This window comes from Salmo trutta, chromosome 7, assembly GCF_901001165.1.
Source record: "Salmo trutta chromosome 7, fSalTru1.1, whole genome shotgun sequence".
Lineage (NCBI taxonomy): Eukaryota > Metazoa > Chordata > Actinopteri > Salmoniformes > Salmonidae > Salmo > Salmo trutta.
This window is the reverse complement of record NC_042963.1, coordinates 26,661,579-26,681,079: the sequence shown is the minus strand read 5'-3', so window position 1 is coordinate 26,681,079 and position 19,501 is coordinate 26,661,579. Positions and strand designations below refer to the sequence as shown.

Sequence of the window (19,501 nt, the reverse complement as noted above, 5' to 3'; positions counted from 1 at the left end):
CAACAACAACTGCCCAAGTTACACCAGGAAAGCACAATCCCTCCATCAGTGATCAGACTGTCCACAATAGGCTGAGAGAGGCTGGACTGAGGGCTTGTAGGCCTGTTGTAAGGCAGGTCCTCAACATACATCATCGGCAACAATGCCGCCTATGGGCACAAACCCACCGTCGCTGGACCAGACAGGACTGGCAAAAGTGCTCTTCACTGACGAGTCGCGGTTTTGTCTCACCAGGGGTGATGGTCAGATTCGCGTTTATCGTCGAAGGAATGAGCGTTACACCGAGGCCTGTACTCTGGAGCGGGATCGATTTGGAGGTGGAGGGTCCGTCATGGTCTGGGGCGTTGTGTCACAGCATCATCGGACTGAGCTTGTTGTCATTGCAGGCAATCTCAATGCTGTGCGTTACAGGGAAGACATCCTCCTCCCTCATGTGGTACCCTTCCTGCAGGCTCATCCTGACATGACCCTCCAGCATGACAATGCCACCAGCCATGCTGCTAGTTCTGTGCGGGATTTCCTGCAAGACAGGAATGTCAGTGTTCTGCCATGGCCAGCGAAGAGCCCGGATCTCAATCCCATTGAGCATGTCTGGGATCTTTTGGATCGGAGGGTGAGGGCTAGGGCCATTCCCCCCAGAAATGTCCGGGAACTTGCAGGTGCCTTGGTGGAAGAGTGGGGTAACATCTCACAGTAAGAACTGGCAAATCTGATGCAGTCCATGAGGAGGCGATGCATTACAGTACTTAATGCAGCTGGTGGCCACACCAGATACTGACTGTTACTTTTGATTTTGAACCCCCCCCCTTTGTTCAGGGACACATTATTACATTTATGTTAGTCACATGTCTGTGGAACTTGTTCAGTTTATGTCTCAGTTGTTGAATCTTATGTTTATACAAATATTTACACATGTTAAGTTTTCTGAAAATAAACGCAGTTGACAGTGAGAGGACGTTTATTTTTTTGCTGAGTTTAGAACTTTTCTCGCAGCTCTGGTAAATAAAGCTTTTTTGAGGCCTTGCTCTCAACATTGTGGCAGCACAATGACCAAATGATATACTGTATGTGAGGCTCTTGATCATTTCTTTGATCATGATACTAGTGAGGAGGAGAGAGTCCTTGTTAGACTTTGACACAAAGTAGTCTGTGATAAATAGCACAATATGTTTCATCTGAGTATTTGTTATAGTCAAAATAATCCATGCATTATGCTTTTTGTACTCAAAAACAAGTTCTATGAGCTCAGGTCAATGAGGCCTGCAGGCCACAAATAGCAAATACAAGTTCAAAAATTGCAATGTTCACAAGAACTTAAGTTGATAAAAAGATCTAACACAACATTAGGTGATAATATATGTAATATTATGGATTTATAATCAGCTATAATGGGGCGGTCATTTTGGACCGGGAACACAGAATTAATTAACATGAAACAAATACAACAGGAGGGTTAAGCAAATTCGTAACATTACATTTACATTTAAGTCATTTAGCAGACACTCTTATCCAGAGCGACTTACAAATTGGTGCATTCACCTTATGATATCCAGTGGAACAACCACTTTACAATAGTGCATCTAAATCTTTTAGGGGGGGGGGGTTAGAAGGATTACTTTGTCCTATCCCAGGTATTCCTTAAAGAGGTGGGGTTTCAGGTGTCTCCGGAAGGTGGTGATTGACTCCGCTGTCCTGGCGTCGTGAGGGAGCTTGTTCCACCATAGGGGTGCCAGAGCAGCGAACAGTTTTGACTGGGCTGAGCGGGAACTGTGCTTCCTCAGAGGTAGGGGGCCCAGCAGGCCAGAGGTGGATGAGCGCAGTGCCCTCGTTTGGGTGTAGGGACTGATCAGAGCCTGAAGGTACGGAGGTGCCGTTCCCCTGACGGCTCCGTAGGCAAGCACCATGGTCTTGTAGCGGATGCGAACTTCAACTGGAAGCAAGTGGAGAGAGCGGAGGAGCGGGGTGACGTGAGAGAACTTGGGAAGGTTGAACACCAGACGGGCTGCGGCGTTCTGGATGAGTTGTAGGGGTTTAATGGCACAGGCAGGGAGCCCAGCCAACAGCGAGTTGCAGTAATCCAGACAGGAGATGACAAGTGCCTGGATTAGGACCTGCGCCGCTTCCTGTGTGAGGCAGGGTCGTACTCTGCGAATGTTGTAGAGCATGAACCTACAGGATCGGGTCACAATATGCATTGTAACTCGTAACATATCATGCAAAATGTATGATGGACATCCACAAATTAATACATACCATATGAAACGTAACATCATATAAAATAGAGTTCTCGGATTTACGTACAGAATAATACGAAATGCTCTGAGACCAGGTTGAGACATGGAGTCACATGGGGTGACAGGTAGCGGTTAGAGAGGCGAGCCAGCAACCGGAGTTGCCAGTTTGAATCATGGGTCCGACAACAAAAATATGTTGTGAAGTGAGCTGGCAACTGGAGTGTTGCTAGTATCAAATCATTGATGCCTGCCATTGTGCCCTTGAGCAAGACACATACTCCCCCACAATAACTGCTTTCGGGGTGCCCAGTGTGGCAGCCACCTACACCTCTCCAAAACCTGTATATTTATGTATGTGCATGTACTGTATATCCCACGTTATTGAGGTGTATCATTGTATTGAGTCACACTACTCTAATGCTTTATCCACTGATGTGCTGTTGTTGGAAACATTTCAATGTCAGCCGGTGTGACTGGCTCGTCAGCTGGAGCGACGCTCAGGCATTTGTCAGTGCCAAGCCAACTGGCAAGCTGAGGCTTCCCACAATGTAAGAGCAACATTCCCAGAAAGAGGTTTGTGTCCCGTAGGAGATGGGTTGCTGTATTCTGGTGCTGATAACAGAATGGAGAGGAGACGTTGGTTTTGAAAAGCTCTTTATTTAACCGTTATTGATAACCTCTCTTTCTCTCTTTCGCTCTCTCTTTCACTCTCTCTCTTTCATGCTCTCTCGCTCTCTCCTTATCTCTCTCTCCCTCTCTACTTCTGTCTTTCTTCTAGACATACAGTATATGCCGAATCCATAGGAAGAGCCTTCAAATATTCCTCTCTTTTCTCTAAATCCACACCAGGCATAGTGTGTGTGTGTGTGTGTGCATGCATGCGTGTGTGAGCTGCTGTGAGAGGAATGTAGCTCAGAGCTATATATAGGACAGATCCTGGAGGGATGACTGAAGTGAAAGGGAGAGAGAGGGAGGGAGGGATAGAAAAAGAGAGAGGGGATATAGATGGGGATATAGAGAGCGGAAAAGAGAGAGATAGAGAAGACAGAGAGAGGAAAGAGAAATGGAGAGGGAGGGAGCAAAGGAAGGAAGAGACAGAAAAGAGCGATGGTGGTAGAGAGATGGGGAAGCATCAGAGTACCTACGGACAGACAGAGATAACCACACTCATCCCGTCCTGGTGTGTGTGGAAGCATAGCAGAAATAGAGTCAGGATGTGTCCCAAATGGCACCCTATTCCCTATGAATGCACTATATAGGGTGCTATAGGAATACCTCTCTCTACACATGGTACTGGAGATAGCAGACATGATGGGCTCAATGTGTTATAATTTAGATTTGTCAGTAGAAAATCACATATAGCATGTGGTTCTGTGTAGCTCAGCTGGTAAGAACATGGTGCTAGCAATGACAAGCTTGTGCGTTCAATTCCTGCAAGATTCACATGCCAAAAAAACAATAGACTTTTGGATAATGTGGCATAATATAATGTTATTAACAAATGTGACTTCTGAATCATGTGTCAAGTCACTCTATCCAGGACACACTGCTGGGCTACTCAAACGCACTTCTGAAAGTGCAGTCTGAAAACCGCTTTCTGTACCAATTAAACTATATATTGACCTTGAGTAAAGAACGTGTCTGTTTCCCAATAATGTATGACAGATCCTTGAGTGACTGATACTGGTCAAAATACATTTCTATTTCTCTCTCTCTCTCTCTCTCTCTCTCTCTCTCTCTCTCTCTCTCTCTCTCTCTCTCTCTCTCTCTCTCTCTCTCTCTCTCTCTCTCTCTCTCTCTCTCTCTCTCTCTCTCTCTCTCTCTCTCTCTCTCTCTCTCTCTCTCTCTCTCTCTCTCTCTCTCTCTCTCTCTCTCTCTCTCTCTCTCTCTCTCTCTCTCTCTCTCTCTCTCTCTCTCTCTCTCTCTCTCTCTCTCTCTCTCTCTCTCTCTCTCTCTCTCTCTCTCTCTCTCTCTCTCTCTCTCTCTCTCTCTCTCTCTCTCTCTCTCTCTCTCTCTCTCTCTCTCTCTCTCTCTCTCTCTCTCTCTCTCTCTCTCATTTTTGCCTCCCTCCGTTGTTTACTACTTTTAGTAAACAAGTACACAGTGTGTGACCAGAAAAGCTATACTGTAAGTATTCTATAGTATTTTAGCATCCCAGTGTTTTAGCATCCCAAAACGTATTACTATCTCCTCTAGCCTCCACAGAATTGCATTGGGTTTAATGTAATTGCTGTAGATAAAGTGAATAGTGGCTTATTCATGTCTTGTCAGGCAGGGTAAAAAATACAGCCTAAAAAAGGATTGCTTTTAAAAAGCCAAAGGAAATCTATTAAAAGCTTTGCATGGTACATATTTACACTGGGACATCCTGGTATCAGCTAAATCCCTTACCTCCCTCCTCATCCTCTCCCATCCTTGTCCCATCGCTTTCTCTACCCCTCCCTCCCTCCCTCCCAGCCCTGTCCCATCCCTCTCTCCACCACTCCATCCTTATCTCCAATCCCTGTCCCCCTCTCTACCACACTCACCTCTCTACCATTTTCTCTCTCTCTCTCCTTTCTTTCTCTCTCTTGCTCTCGCTCTCTCTCACACACACACACACACACACACACACACACACACACACACACACACACACACACACACACACACACACACACAGTGAAGGACTAGAGTGCAGCAGATTTGTAAACAAATCACTTATGCTTTATTCATGATTCATAATCGCTGCTTGGCTGTTATCGTGCAGGGTGGCTAGAATACAGCGCCTGTTCAGAAATGAGTAGGACCCCGGTCAGGCCGTCCATAAGAATGCCTGTGTGACACTAATCAAACGTGACTTTTACCATCAACAGCAGCAGTCGCCATGGGCAGGAATGTGGAATCAGAAAGGGATGCTTACCCTTCCGTTTGGCCTCTCTAACCTTTTTTGTTTGTTGGTTTTGTTTGATTGTTTTCTGTTTCGCCGGGCAGAGTAGGGTTATCAAACTAGGTTTAGTTTAGCCTTGCACCTTCACTGAGAGCTGAAGTAACTGCTCCCCCTGAAACATAAAGGCATTTTTTCTGGATACAGATTAAGCCTAGTTTTACACCAATAAGCACTTTCAATGGTGAGTCCAAGTCAGTAGGCTAAATATGTGTTTTGGAAACTGGTCCTATACATTAACAGTTTATAATTGCCGTTTACTTGTGATAGTATCTGTTACTTGACGAGTGTAGGTGGAAATATGGTATTAAATCCTGGGGCGAATTACAACCTGTAATAGAGGTTGGTCGGTGAATATCCCAAGCATCATGAATAATGTTGTTTGAGACTTGAAGACTTACATTAGCTCCCCATATTGTACAGATAACTCCGATTTTAAAGTCCGGTGCCAACCCATCTCTGGTGAATATCAGTTGTAAATGAAACAATGTGATTATTAAAAATTCTGCCATGCTTGATCTTCTGTCTAACGAGAGACACAGGATTTAGTGGCTGCTGTCAAAACAGAGTTAGACGGCAGTGTGGTGTGTGTGTGTTTTAAGTTTCAGGTTTTATTAGTCGTATGAACGGGATATACATGGTATATACCGTCCAACTAAATGCTTACCGGAAGGTTCCTTCTCGACACAGCAACAACAATAAAAAATAATAAAAGATAAGACTACAAACATAAAGTAAATGGCTCAGTAGAATAGAATATACATTTTTTTACATAAGCATAATACAGCAAGGCACAATTTATAGTCCAATATTTACACGTGCATTGGGGAACTAAATGCTGGAGGGAGCAAGTGTTTAAATTGTGCAGTATTTAGCAATCATAATAAGATTATTCTAGCAGCATTTGTGTGTGTGTGTGTGGGGGGGGGGTGTACAGCATGTCTGTGTGGGTGGGTGTGCGTGAGTGCATGTGTGCTAAGGTGCGTAGAATCAGAGCAGGTGGTCAGTCCAGTTCAAGTGTTCAGTAGTCTGATGACTTGTAAATAGAAACTGTTTCTGAGCATGTTGTATTTTTATTCCATACCGGCTTCCTTCTTTTCACTCTGTCAATTAGCTTAGTATTGTGGAGTAACTACAATGTTGTTGATCCATCCTCAGTTTTCTCCAATCACAGCCATTAAATTCTGTAACTGTTTTAAATTCCCCATTGGCCTCATGGTGAAATGTGGTTTGCTTCCTCTTTGGCAACTGAGTTAGGAAGGATGCCTACATCTTTTTAATGACTGGGTGTATTGATACACCATCCAAAATATAATTAATAACTTCACCATGCTCATGGATATTCAATATCAGCTTTTTTCTATTTTTACCCATCTACCAATAGGTGCCCTTCTTTGCGAGGCATTGGAAAATGTCCCTATTCTTTGTGGTTGTATCTGTGTTTGAAATTCACTGCTCGACTGAGGGACCTTACAGATAATTGTGACCAACTGGCTCGATTCAGTTTTATGTAGCAAAATTTGAAATTATGTTTTTTACATTGGATAAAAGTAAAGACTCTGGACTAGAAAATGGTACAGTACCAGTCAAAAGTTTTGTCACGATTACCAGGATCAGTAGAGAGGCAGAGTCAGGTGCAGGAGACAGAGGTCCGGAGTAATAGTGGGTTTTAATAGAAAATCCGGGAACAACACAAGAAGCCGAAAGGCACAGGGCGCACACAAATTCAACTCGGGAAAACACTTTCCCAAAACAAAAGACGCACGGGGCGCAGCCCGGTAAATATAATTAGCAACGAGCGCAGCACTCACAACTGTCCAGAGTTGACATAAAACAATCCCGCACGAGAACCCAAACTGAAAATACACACTAAATAACCCCCCACTAATGACAGACACGAAACAGGTGCGGGATAGACAGACAAAACCAAAAGACACAGAAACATAGATCAGTGGCAGCTAATAGGCCGGCGACGACGACCGCCGAGCGCCGCCCGACCGAGGAGGGGTGTCACCTTCGTTGGATACTGTGACAAGTTTGGACACACCTACTCATTCAAGGGTTTTTCTTTATTTTTACTATTTTCTACATTGTAGAATAATAGTGAAGAAATCAAAACTATGAAATAACACATGGAATCATGTAGTAACCAAAAAACTGTTAAACAAATCAAAATATATTTTATAATTGAGATTCTTCAAAGCAGCCACCCTTTGCCTTGATGACCGCTTTGCACACTCTAAGCATTCTCTCAACCAGCTCCATGAGGTAGTCACCTGGAATGCATTTCGATTAACAGGTGTGCCTTGTTAAAAGTTAATTTGTGGAATTTCTATCATTGTTCCCACCTATTCGGATGATGAAATATATTGTCCCAAAGTCAATTTATTTGATTTTCTGTAGTTTTGGGCTGTAAACTCTTCCTAAGGCACACAGACATTCCAGTCTCTCACACTAGAGACCAGAAAGGAGTTGGGCTGCTGCCTTCTTATTTACAATGGGCGTGAGGTCATAACCCCCACCCCCCCGCCCATCAATCTCTCTATACCTCTCCCGCCATGCTGGAGGGAGAGATATCTCTGTAGAACTGTGATCCACTGTAACCGGATCCTCGCAGGCCAGTCATGACATCTGTCTGTCTGTCTGTCTGTCTGTGTGTGCATACATGCGCTCATGTTAGTGTATGTCTGTGCGTCTGTGTGAGTGTGCATGGGCGTGTGTCTGTGAATGTGTGCATTTGTGTGCGTGTTTGTACATGAACGGATGTGTGTCTGTACATATCCAGGCTGTATCACATCCGGCTGTGATTGGGAGTCCCATAGGGCGTCGTACAATTGGCCCAGTGTCGTCCAGGTTTGGCCAGGGCAGGCCGTCATTGTAAATGTTCGTAACTAACTTTCCTAGTTAAATAAAGGTTAAATAAAAAATTAAATAAATATGCATGCTTGTGTATGTGCGTGTGTCCGTTTGTGCGTCTGTGTGTTCTGTGTGTGTGTGTGGATGTGTGTTTTTGTGTGTGCTTCACCACCCCCCTGCTGTTTACCCATAGGCTGCAGTGTATGCGAGGGACTCAAACCCGTCACCCTTAATTTCCCTTTATGTTCTGATGACACACAAACCTTCTGAGTCTGTTATGTCTTCTGATGTGTGTGCTCCAAACTCTCTGTCCTCAGAGCGTCCTCTGTTTCCCCCATGCAGCCTAGCTAATGCAGACAAATGTCAAACTCTGGGGCTGGTCTTTTTCTGCCGAGCTGTCTTAGACACACAATGTTCAGGCTCAGCTCTGAGTTTCTCTTATTTTGTCAGTATCAAATGCTCTGATGCCCGTCCCTGAGGGAAGTGGAGGGGATCACTATGCTAGAATCCATGGTATTATAGATTGGTAGAAATAACAGTAATGGCTTGATCATCACACCATTTGTGCTACTCAGTTGTAGTGTTTTGAGTAAGGTTAGAGTTGTTAGGTTATTAGTTCAGTTGTTATGAAGTGATGAACAGAAAGTGAACCAATGTGGCTTAGTTGGTAAGAGTGTGATGCTAGCCATGCCAATGCTGCTCGTTCAGTTCCCTAAAGGATCACACACACACACACACACACACACACACACACACACACACACACACACACACACACACACACACTGAAAACATATGCACTCACTGTACTAGAAGTCAGGATAGAAATGTCTGTTAAGTGACAGTACAGTATTGTTATTATATATTTTAATGAATCCCTTCTCTCTCTGGTCTCTCTCTCTCTCCACAGTTCAAAGGGCAGGCCAACCTCCATGTGTTTGAGGACTGGTGTGGCTCGTCTGTAGCCCAGCTCCGAAAGAACCTACACTTCCCTCTATATCCCCATGTGAGTATACTGTAGAGCTCTGTCTGTTTGTCCGTCCGTCCTTCTGTCTGCCTTCTCTATGCCTGTCCGTCCGTCCATCAGACATGTTCAGGTCTTCATCTTATGGTTTGTACACGTCTATCATTCCAGACGAGAACTACGGTGAAGAAGCTGGCTGTGGCTCCAAAATGGAAGAACTACGGCCTCCGAATATTTGGTTTCATCCATCCATACAGAGATGGTGAGTACCCACTAATCATACTTTCTACTTACACCCTAGAGGTTGAGTTCCATTAGATTAAGTGCCCTTGGGTGGAGTTGCCTATATGTGCCCAACCAAGTGCCCAACATCACACCAAGTGCCATACCAAGTGCCTCAATCAAACTTGGGCTAAATGCCATCCACTAATGAGGCCTTTGACAAGTACCCCTAGTAGCACCCTATCAGAGGTTCTCAGACCCTCTCAAGGGCTACTGCAAAAAGGTTAGATGGATAACCTCCATAGTATCAGTTAAAGGGACATTTCACTTGTAAGTGAAACATTTTTCCAGACATTTTCCAACCTCTAAAGTAGTCTAATGTCGAGATGAAACCATGTCCAATGACATCAGTTGTATAAATCCAGCTATATGCCTCCATTCCAAATGAATGGAAAATATGTTTTTCCAAAGACAAGAAGGTAGACAGTGCTTATCTTTTCCATTAATTTGAGATTGAGGCGTACAGCTTGATCTACACTATTGATGTCGTGCGACGCGGTTTCATCTTGACATTTCTTTAAGAGTCCCTTTAAGAGTCACCCAACACACACCATAACCCCCCTAGTTTGAAACCACTGTGGTGGAATTATTCTAATCAAAAGGAGAGACTTTGAGATTTCTTCAGAACAATCAAACTTTATTATTTAATTATTTCAGTTCACTGAGAACTCTGAGAACTCAACCAGCTGGTTTGAACCACAGCATTTTATAGCCAAGTCCATTCATGACAAACAACAGATGTATGGAATGGGTCACAAGGTTACTAATAATTCATAGCCAACAATATCTGCTGTAAATACTGTCCTCATTGTGTAGAAACCAGGGTCTGGCCCTGAGCCATCTCTCCCTGGTACCTTCCAGTCAGTCACACAGACACTAATCATGCTATGGAATGCGGTCTTTATCACCAATCCATCGTAAATCCACTGTCAGTGTTAAATCTCCCAGAGGCCCACTTTCAGTTCACAAAAACACAATAGAGTTATACGAATCATCTATTCTGTTGCATAAAACAACCATTTGATGCAATAACAGTATTTTAACATAATATTGAAATTTCTCCACCATACCACTCTTATCACTCAGTCTATGTGGTTTCTGGCCATTCCCGTCTTGGCCTCTGAGCTTTAACTCCAGAGCAGAGGCATACTGTGTACTTGTGCCACTGCTACTCCGTTGCTACACACACACACATTCTCTCTCTTAGTGAGGTCAGCTGTATAAATATAGCTACAGAACCAGGCCCCAAATCCCCATACAGCAACTGACATAGTGTTATATAGAGAGTTACTGAAGGCTGGGGCCTGGCTCTAGGGTGTGGACTGAGGACACTGTGTCTGTCAGTCCTGCCTCAGTAACGTACATCTTGCACACACACACACACACACACACACACACACACACACACACACACACACACACACACACACACACCATTTTGACTGTATTTCTATTCCCCAGGTGATTTCCAGTTTTCGGTGTCGTCAGATGATAACTCTGAGTTCTGGGTGAGTCTTGACGAGAGCCCTCTCAATGCCAGACTACTGGTCTACGTTGGACAGGTAAGGACTGCACCAAACACAAACTATTCTATTCTATTATTTTCTTTTGATTTTGTTTCATTTAGTTTCTATTCGCCCTTAAAGGGATAGTTTTCCAGATTAAGATTAAGGTAAAACACTGAAAACTATCCCTTTAAAATATACCAGTACTATGGTACTATCACAGTAGTAGGGATATAGGATACTTTGTGATTTATGAGGGTGGCATGTATGGGGTTTTTATGAGAGGGGGCGTGACGGGATATAACATGTACGTAGACATCATGTGTTTAAACCGGGTTTCTTACCATTTGTTTTTTGATTCTTTAATCTATTTTTTTATCTAGTGATCAAGGCACATATGTGTGTGTATGTATGTGTATGTAGACTGATTGTACAAAACATTATGGATGACATAGACTGGCCAGGTGAATCCAGGTGAAAGCAATGATCCCTTATTGATGTCACTTGTTAAATCTACTTCAATCAGTGTAGATGAAGGGGAGGAGACAGGTTAAAGAAGGATTTTTAAGCATTAATACAATTGAGGCATGGATTGTGTATGTGTGCCATTCAGAGGGTGAATGAGCAAGACGAAAGATTTAAGTGCCTTTGAATGGGGTATGGTCATTACTTAATTTGAGCCGGATCCTGCCGGAACAGGGTCCGGCACCTCTCAGTTTTGGACGGTTTCGTTCCGGAACCCCTCCGGTACATCTTGTGACATGAAACATTATATATATTTTTTGTTGTAAAAATTTGAATAAAAGGAATCACAGTTAATTCAAGTTGACTCCTCTGTAATTCTCCTGGCTGCCCCCTCAAAAACATAATGTAAAAACAGTGCCTGATATTCTAAAGAATTGATTTGTGTTGGGCTGGCCCGGGTTCATGGTTTGCGCAACATAGTAGTCTTATATTGATAATGGCGCCGGAGGGGATGGCTGCTATTTAACGGGCTCCTAACCAACTGTGCTATTTTGTTTGTTTTTCGCATTGTTTCTAACTTGTTTTGTACATAATGTTGCATCTACCATCTCTTATGACTGAAAAGAGCTTTCTGAACATCAGAACAGCGATTACTCACCTCAAACTGGATGAAGATTTTTTCTTTAATGAGTCCGACGCAAAGGTTATACTGCTTTGTCGAGACCAGGTCCAAATCCCTGTCATACACATGAAGACCGAGAAAAGGGGGAAGAGGGTGGAGTGCCTTGTGAGAATTCGCGGGCGAATAGGTAAACCACCACTACCCTCCATATTATTGGGAAACATACATAAATTGGAAAATAAACTGGACCATCTACGATTAAGACTATCCTACCAACGGGACAATAAAAACTGTAATATCTTATGTTTCACCGAGACGTGGCTGAACGACGACATGGATAATATAGAGCTGGCTGAGTTTTCCATGCATCGGCAGTGTAGCCTAGTGGTTAGAGCATTGGACTAGTAACTGAAAGGTTGCAAGTTTGAATCCCTGAGCTAATAAGGTACAAATCTGTCGATCTGCCCCTAAACAAGGCAGTTAACCCACTGTTCCTAGGCCGTCATTGAAAATAAGAATTTGTTCTAAACTGACTTGCCTAGTTAACCTCTCTGGGCTACTCAACAGCCAGTGGAATCCCGTGGCGTGATATTACCTTAGAAATGCTATTACTTCAATTTCTCAAACATATGACTATTTTACACCATTTTAAAGACAAGACTCTCGTTAATCTAACCACACTGTCCGATTTCAAAAAGGCTTTACAACGAAAGCAAAACATTAGATTATGTCAGCAGAGTACCCAGCCAGAAATAATCAGACACCCATTTTTCAAGCTAGCATATAATGTCACAAAAAACAAAACCACAGCTAAATGCAGCACTAACCTTTGATCTTCATTAGATGACACTCCTAGGACATTATGTTATACAATACATGCATGTTTTGTTCAATCAAGTTCATATTTATATCAAAAAACAGCTTTTTACATTAGCATGTGACGTTCAGAACTAGCATACCCCCCGCAAACTTCCGGCGAATTTACTAACAATTTACTAAATTACTCACAATAAACGTTCACAAAAAGCATAACAATTATTTTAAGAATTATAGATACAGAACTCCTCTATGCACTCGATATGTCCGATTTTAAAATAGCTTTTCGGTGAAAGCACATTTTGCAATATTCTAAGTAGATAGCCCGGCATCACAGGGCTAGCTATTTAGACACCCAGCAAGTTTAGCCTTCACCAAACTCCGATTTACTATTAGAAAAGTTTGATTACCTTTGGTGTTCTTCGTCAGAATGCACTCCCAGGACTTCTACTTCAATAACAAATGTTGGTTTGGTCCCAAATAATCCATAGTTATGTTCAAACAGTGGCGTTTTGTTCGTGCGTTCAAGACACTATCCGAATGGTAAATAAGGGTCACGCGCACGGCGCATTTCGTGACAAAAAATTCTAAATATTCCATTACCGTACTTCGAAGCATGTCAACCGCTGTTTAAAATCTATTTTTATGCCATTTTTTCGTAAAAAAGCGATAATATTCCGACCGGGAATCTGCAATTAGGTAAACAGACGAAAGAAAATAAAGCGCGGGGTCGACTCGGGCATGCGCCTAAGCCCATTGTCCTCTGATCGGCCACTTGTCAAAGGCGATAATGTGTTTCAGCCAGAGGCTGCCTCGATATCGTTCAGCTTTTTCCCGGGCTCTGAGAGCCTATGGGAGCCGTAGGAAGTGTCACGTTACAGCAAAGATCCTCAGTCTTCAATAAACAGAGGCAAGAAGAACAACACCTTGTCAGACAGGCCACTTCCTGCATGAAATCTTCTCAGGTTTTTGCCTGCCATATGAGTTCTGTTATACTCACAGACACCATTCAAACAGTTTTAGAAACTTTAGGGTGTTTTCTATCCAAAGCCAATAATTATATGCATATTCTAGTTACTGGGCAGGAGTAGTAACCAGATTAAATCGGGTACGTTTTTTATCCGGCCGTGTAAATACTGCCCCCTAGCCCTAACAGGTTAATGGGATGTGTATTTATGTAAGAGGGGTGTTTGATTTATGTGTTCCGGGGTTTTTGGGTAATGTTTTTGTTTTGTATTTCTATGGTTTTCTATGTTGTGTATTTCTTTGTGTTGGCCTGGTATGGCTCTCAATCAGGAACAGCTGTACATAGTTGTTGCTGATTGAGAGTCAAACTTAGGTAGCCCTCTTTCACCTGTCCCTTTTTGGGAAGTTATTGTTGTGTGTTAGCTTGCAACACTGTTCGTTCGATCATCTACTTGTTTTTATTTGTTACGTGTTATAATAAAGTTAAGATGAGCAGTCAACCCGCTGCGCCTTGGTCCATTACGTACGACGACCGTTACACCAGTACATCACTGGTGCCAAGCTTCCTGCCATCCAAGACCTATATACTAGGCGGTGTCAGAGGAAGGCCCAAAAAATTGTCAAAGACTCCAGTCTCCCAAGTCATAGACTGTTCTCTCTGCTACCGCAAGGCAAGTGGTACCGGAGCACCAAGTCTAGGTCCAAAAGGCTCCTTAACCTCTACTCAACAGCCAGTGGAACCCCGTGGTGCGATATTCAAATACCTTAGAAATGCTATTACTTCAATTTCTCAAACATATGACTATTTTACACCATTTTAAAGACAAGACTCTCGTTAATCTAACCACACTGTCTGATTTCAAAAAGGCTTTACAAAGAAAGCAAAACAGCGGCGTTTTGTTCGTGCGTTCAAGACACTATCCGAAGGGTAAAGAAGGGTGACGCGCCCGGCGCGTTTCGTGACAAAAAAATTCAAAATATTTCGTTACCGTACTTCAAAGCATGTCAAACGCTGTTTAAAATCTATTTTTATGCGATTTTTCTCGTAAAAAAAGCGATAATATTCCGACCGGGAAACCCTGTTTTCGTTCAAAGACTGAAAATGTAAACATGGTGGAGTCTCGTGCACGAGCGCCTCCAGCCTCATTGTTCTCAGATCGACCACTATTCAAATGCGCTACTGTTTTTCAGCCAGAGACTGGAGTCATCATTCAACGTTCTGCCGCCTTCTGAGAGCCTATGGGAGCGTTAGAAAATGTCGCGTTATGCCAGAGATCCCCTGTTTTGGATAGAGATGATCAAGAAGGCCAAGAAATGGTCAGAGAGGGCGCTTCCTGTTTGGAATCTTCTCAGGTTTTGGCCTGCCAAATGAGTTCTGTTATACTCACAGACACCATTCAAACAGTTTTAGAAACTTTAGGGTGTTTTCTATCCAAATCAATCAATTATATTCATATTCTAGTTACTGGGCAGGAGTAGTAACCGTATTAAATCGGGTACGTTTTTTATCCGGCCGTGCAAATACTGCCCCCTATCCCCAACAGGTTAACAGCTTCTACCCCCAAGCCATAAGACTGCTGAACAATTAATCAAATGGCCACCCGGACAATTTACATTTATATAGACCAATGCGTGGCCATTGCTGTGGTGACAGAGAGAAGCCGCCTGCATTTCTCACAGAACAAGAATGATATTCACTTTAAATGATCTTTCTCCATATCCCTGCTCTGCTACACATGAGCATGAAACTCATCTTTCCAGCGATGTACTTAATAATTTATTTTCTTATAGAATCATAGCCGTGGGAAGGTGCCGCAGCACCCCTGATAAATTGAAATACATTTGCCAAAGTTATAGAATTACTGCTGTCATCCAAAACAGGCCTTTCACGATATTCCAAATACAATCGCGGGAAAACACAGATCATGCTGAAAAGAGAAGAATAATCTGTTTGTAGGCTACCAAGTCATCAACTTCCAAATAGACCTTTTGAGTGAACAGCATTGTTTTACAAAGTAAGAGAGAGATAAGCTTTTATCATGAGCGCATCTGCCATGGCTGTTGAGTGGCCTGCGCATCATTGGGTGAGTCAGTGAAACTGGAAAGCTTTTTTAGGGCTATAATTTCCTCCTCATATTGTACAATATGAGGAACTCCACACACCTAGGCCTAGGCTATTGATGGATTCAAGACAGTCGTTTTTATTGATCTCAGATTTTCAGTATAGCCTTTCATTTCGATAATTTGTGAGGTATTAAAAAAGATTCTGCTAAAGTCTCCATTCATCTAAAATTATGTAGAAGGAAAATGTTATTCCGGACCATAGGCTATTAAACATTTTCCCCATGTGTGCAATTTCTGGAATTTCTCCTCTCTCTACTTTACTGTTCTATGCCAGTACGCAAAAGTGATGATAATGCATGAAATGCTTTATTATAAGGGATTTTTCTTTCATGTGTTCCTGTACCTCTGAGCCCCCCAGGTCACCCACCTCTCTGGCTTTTTGTTCTGTATTTAGCCACCTCCCAATTGACAAATTAAGCACAGGGTATGGTAGTACGTGCCAGGCACACCGGTTTGTGTCAAGAACTGCAACGCTGCTGGGTTTTTGAAGCGCAACAGTTTTCCATGGCCATCAAAAATGGTCCACCACCCAAAGGACAGCCAACCAACTTAACACAACTGTCATTGGAGTCAACTCTGGTCTTCTTAATGTTTAGTTTATGTGCATGTGAGAGAGAGGAGCAGGAAGGAAAGGCAGAGGGGGAGAGGTGTGTGTGTGTGTGTGTGTGTGTGTGTGTGTGTGTGTGTGTGTGTGTGTGTGTGTGTGTGTGTGTGTGTGTTGTGGAGCCCACTCAGTTGTTTTGTGGTTCTTGTCAACTCCTTCACAACCCCATGCTAGACAGGCAGGGTAATTACATTTTACAATACATCCACTTCAGGTGTGATAGGATGTAGTAGTTAGTGTGTGTGTGTGTGTGTGTGTGTGTGTGTGTGTGTGGCTGTCAATCAGGTGGTGTTCCTGTAGGTGATCACACAATCATGTGAATATACATTTACACCATTCAATGTTGGTATAGCGTGGGGATTACTAACATCATGTCTGTGTAGAATTATACATGTACTCTATCCAGTGGATAACAAGTGGTGTGTCCTCAAATTGTCTTAAACAGCACTTTACCTTCAAGGAAATAGTGTAAAATTAATGAAAATACAAGTTTTAAAGAGGGGGTGAGTTGAAATTATTCAATACAATATGTATTGTAAAGTTGTTTTTTTTACATGATCACGTAATGTATTTATTCATCCACATAAGATTATGCTTTTTGGTACTAGTACGCTCTCAAAATATTGACTAAGTAAATTATTGCATTCATGAGAGTGTGCAAAGCTCTAGCGCATGCATACAGTTGAAGTCAGAAGTTTACATACACCTTAGCCAAATCCTTGGGAGCATTTTCCAAACGCCTGAAGGTGCCACGTTCATCTGTACAAACAATAGTACACAAGTATAAACACCATGGGACCACGCAGCTGTCATACCGCTCAGAAAGGAGACGCGTTCTGTCTCCTAGAGATGAACGTACTTTGGTGCGAAAAGTGCAAATCAATCCCAGAACAACAGCAAAGGCCCTTGTGAAGATGCTGGAGGAAACAGGTACAAAAGTATCTATAGCTGTCACGCCCCGACCTTAGAGATCCCTTTTATTCTCTATTTGGTTAGGTCAGGGTGTGACTAGGGTGGGAAATCTGTTTCTATTTCTTTGTTGGCCTAGTATGGTTCCCAATCAGAGACAGCTGTTTGTCGTTGTCTCTCATTGGGGATCATACCACCTTAGATTGTGGGATCTTGTTTGTGTGTAGTTGCTTTCTGCACTGCATATAGCTTTACGTTCGTTTTTGTAATTTGTGGTTTCTTCCGGTGTCATTTTTAATAAAAGTAAATTGTACGCCTACCACGCTGCACCTTGGTCTCATTCCAACAACGAGCGTAACAATAGCCACAGTTAAACATGTGCTATAGCTACATAACCTGAAAGGCCGCTCAGCAAGGAAGAAGCCACTGCTCCAAAACCGCCATAAAAAAGCCAGACTACGGTTTGCAACTGCACATGGGGACAAAGATTGTACTTTTTGGAGAAATGTCCTCTGGTCTGATGAAACAAAAATAGAACTGTTTGGCCATAATGACCATCGTTATGTTTGGAGGGAAAATGGAGAGGCTTGCAAGCCGAAGAACACCATCCCAACCGTGAAGCACAGGAGTGGCAGCATCATGTTGTTGGGGTGCTTTGCTGCAGGAGAGACTGGTGCACTTCAGAAAATAGATGGCATCATGAGGGAGGAAAATGATGTGGATATATTTAAGCAACATCTCAAGACATCAGTCAAGAAGTTAAAGCTTGGTCGCAAATGGGTCTTCCAAATGGACAATGACCCCAAGCACACCATACTTCCACAGTTGTGGCAAAATGGCTTAAGGACAACAAACTCAAGGTATTGGAGCTGCCATCACAAATCCCTGACCTCAATCCTATAGAAAATTTGTGGGCAGAACTGAAAAAGTGTGTGTGAGCAAGGAGGCCTACAAACCTGATTCAGTTACACCAGTTCTGTCAGGAGGAATGGGCCAAAAATTCACCCAACTTATTGTGGGAAGCTTGTGGAAGGCTACCTGAAATGTTTGACCCAAGTTAAACAATTTAAAGGCAATGGTACCAAATACTAATTGAGTGTATGTAAACTTCTGACCCACTGGGAATGTGATGAAAGAAATAAAAGCTGAAATAAATCATTCTCTCTACTATTATTCTGACATTTCACATTCTTAAAATAAAGTGGTGATCCTAACTGACCTAAGACAGGGAATTTTGTATTTGGCTATTTTGCAACATTGAAAATATAATTGGACCAGTATTTGTTGATCATTTAAGACCTCTTACACATAAGAATACTGTATGTAAAATATTAGTAGATTAAATGTGGGTAACAATTTATTTGGATAGTCTCTAGATGCTACAGACTATCTGTAACATTTCAACTAACTACATTTTTTTAACTGCATAGTGTACAGACTCTATAAACAGGGTCCCTATAAGACCACAATTGCTTTGCAGCATGTTCAGGATTTCTTTCAGCGAGTCAGGATACCATTTGAATAAACTAGATGTCCTAAATAGGTGTTGTGTTTGCATTGGCTAAAATAGGCTATACAACACTAACTCAGCCAGCCAGGAGGACTTGTATGTTTCATTCAGGATAGAGGTTTCCTCCGAGCAGGGGGAACATCAAATAGAAAAAAATGCCATAAATCCAGCACAGGTCTACACAATACAGTATGTGCAGGGTAACGTCCATGAATGTATGGTAGCGTTAGCCAGCCCTAAAATAGCTAACATTATTATGACAACAACATGTTTCCAATAAAGGACGCATCAAACTGGTTATGCTATTGAATAATCCATATTGAACAGGACAAAATACTAATTTCTAATGTGTTCTTTGGTGATTTGATTTGTTGTTTATATCGCTTATAAAACTGGACATGGAATGGAATGTATTTGATAGAAGAATCTCTCCGGCTTGTGCGCGCTAGGCTAAATAGAAAACAAGATAACCAACTTTGGCTCAAAATGCGATTTCTTCCTGTAGCTTAGAACGTCACAATTTTCCATTGACTTCTGCATTAATCTTCCATTCGCACGGGATAATTACAGGAAATCGCTAGTTGAGTCTCTTGGTAGACTAGCATCTCTGATTCAAGTTTCTCCGGTGATAAAGTTATCCATTTTCCATGACAGAAAGATATGTGATGAACAGAGTTGAAAGGATTCTAAATACGACGTCAGACGCATTGTCACGGCT

At 42.6% G+C, this 19,501-nt stretch overlaps 1 protein-coding gene across 1 annotated transcript in view; it reads left to right on the top strand.

The window, feature by feature from the left end:
- b4galnt4a (beta-1,4-N-acetyl-galactosaminyl transferase 4a) overlaps positions 1–19,501 on the top strand; it is a 486,523-nt gene that overhangs the window by 308,910 nt on the left and 158,112 nt on the right. The window contains exons 4-6 of the mRNA XM_029758480.1: positions 8,927–9,022; positions 9,152–9,242; positions 10,724–10,824. Of these exons, the coding sequence (XP_029614340.1) occupies positions 8,927–9,022; positions 9,152–9,242; positions 10,724–10,824 (288 nt within the window). The remainder of the gene's footprint in view (positions 1–8,926; positions 9,023–9,151; positions 9,243–10,723; positions 10,825–19,501) is intronic.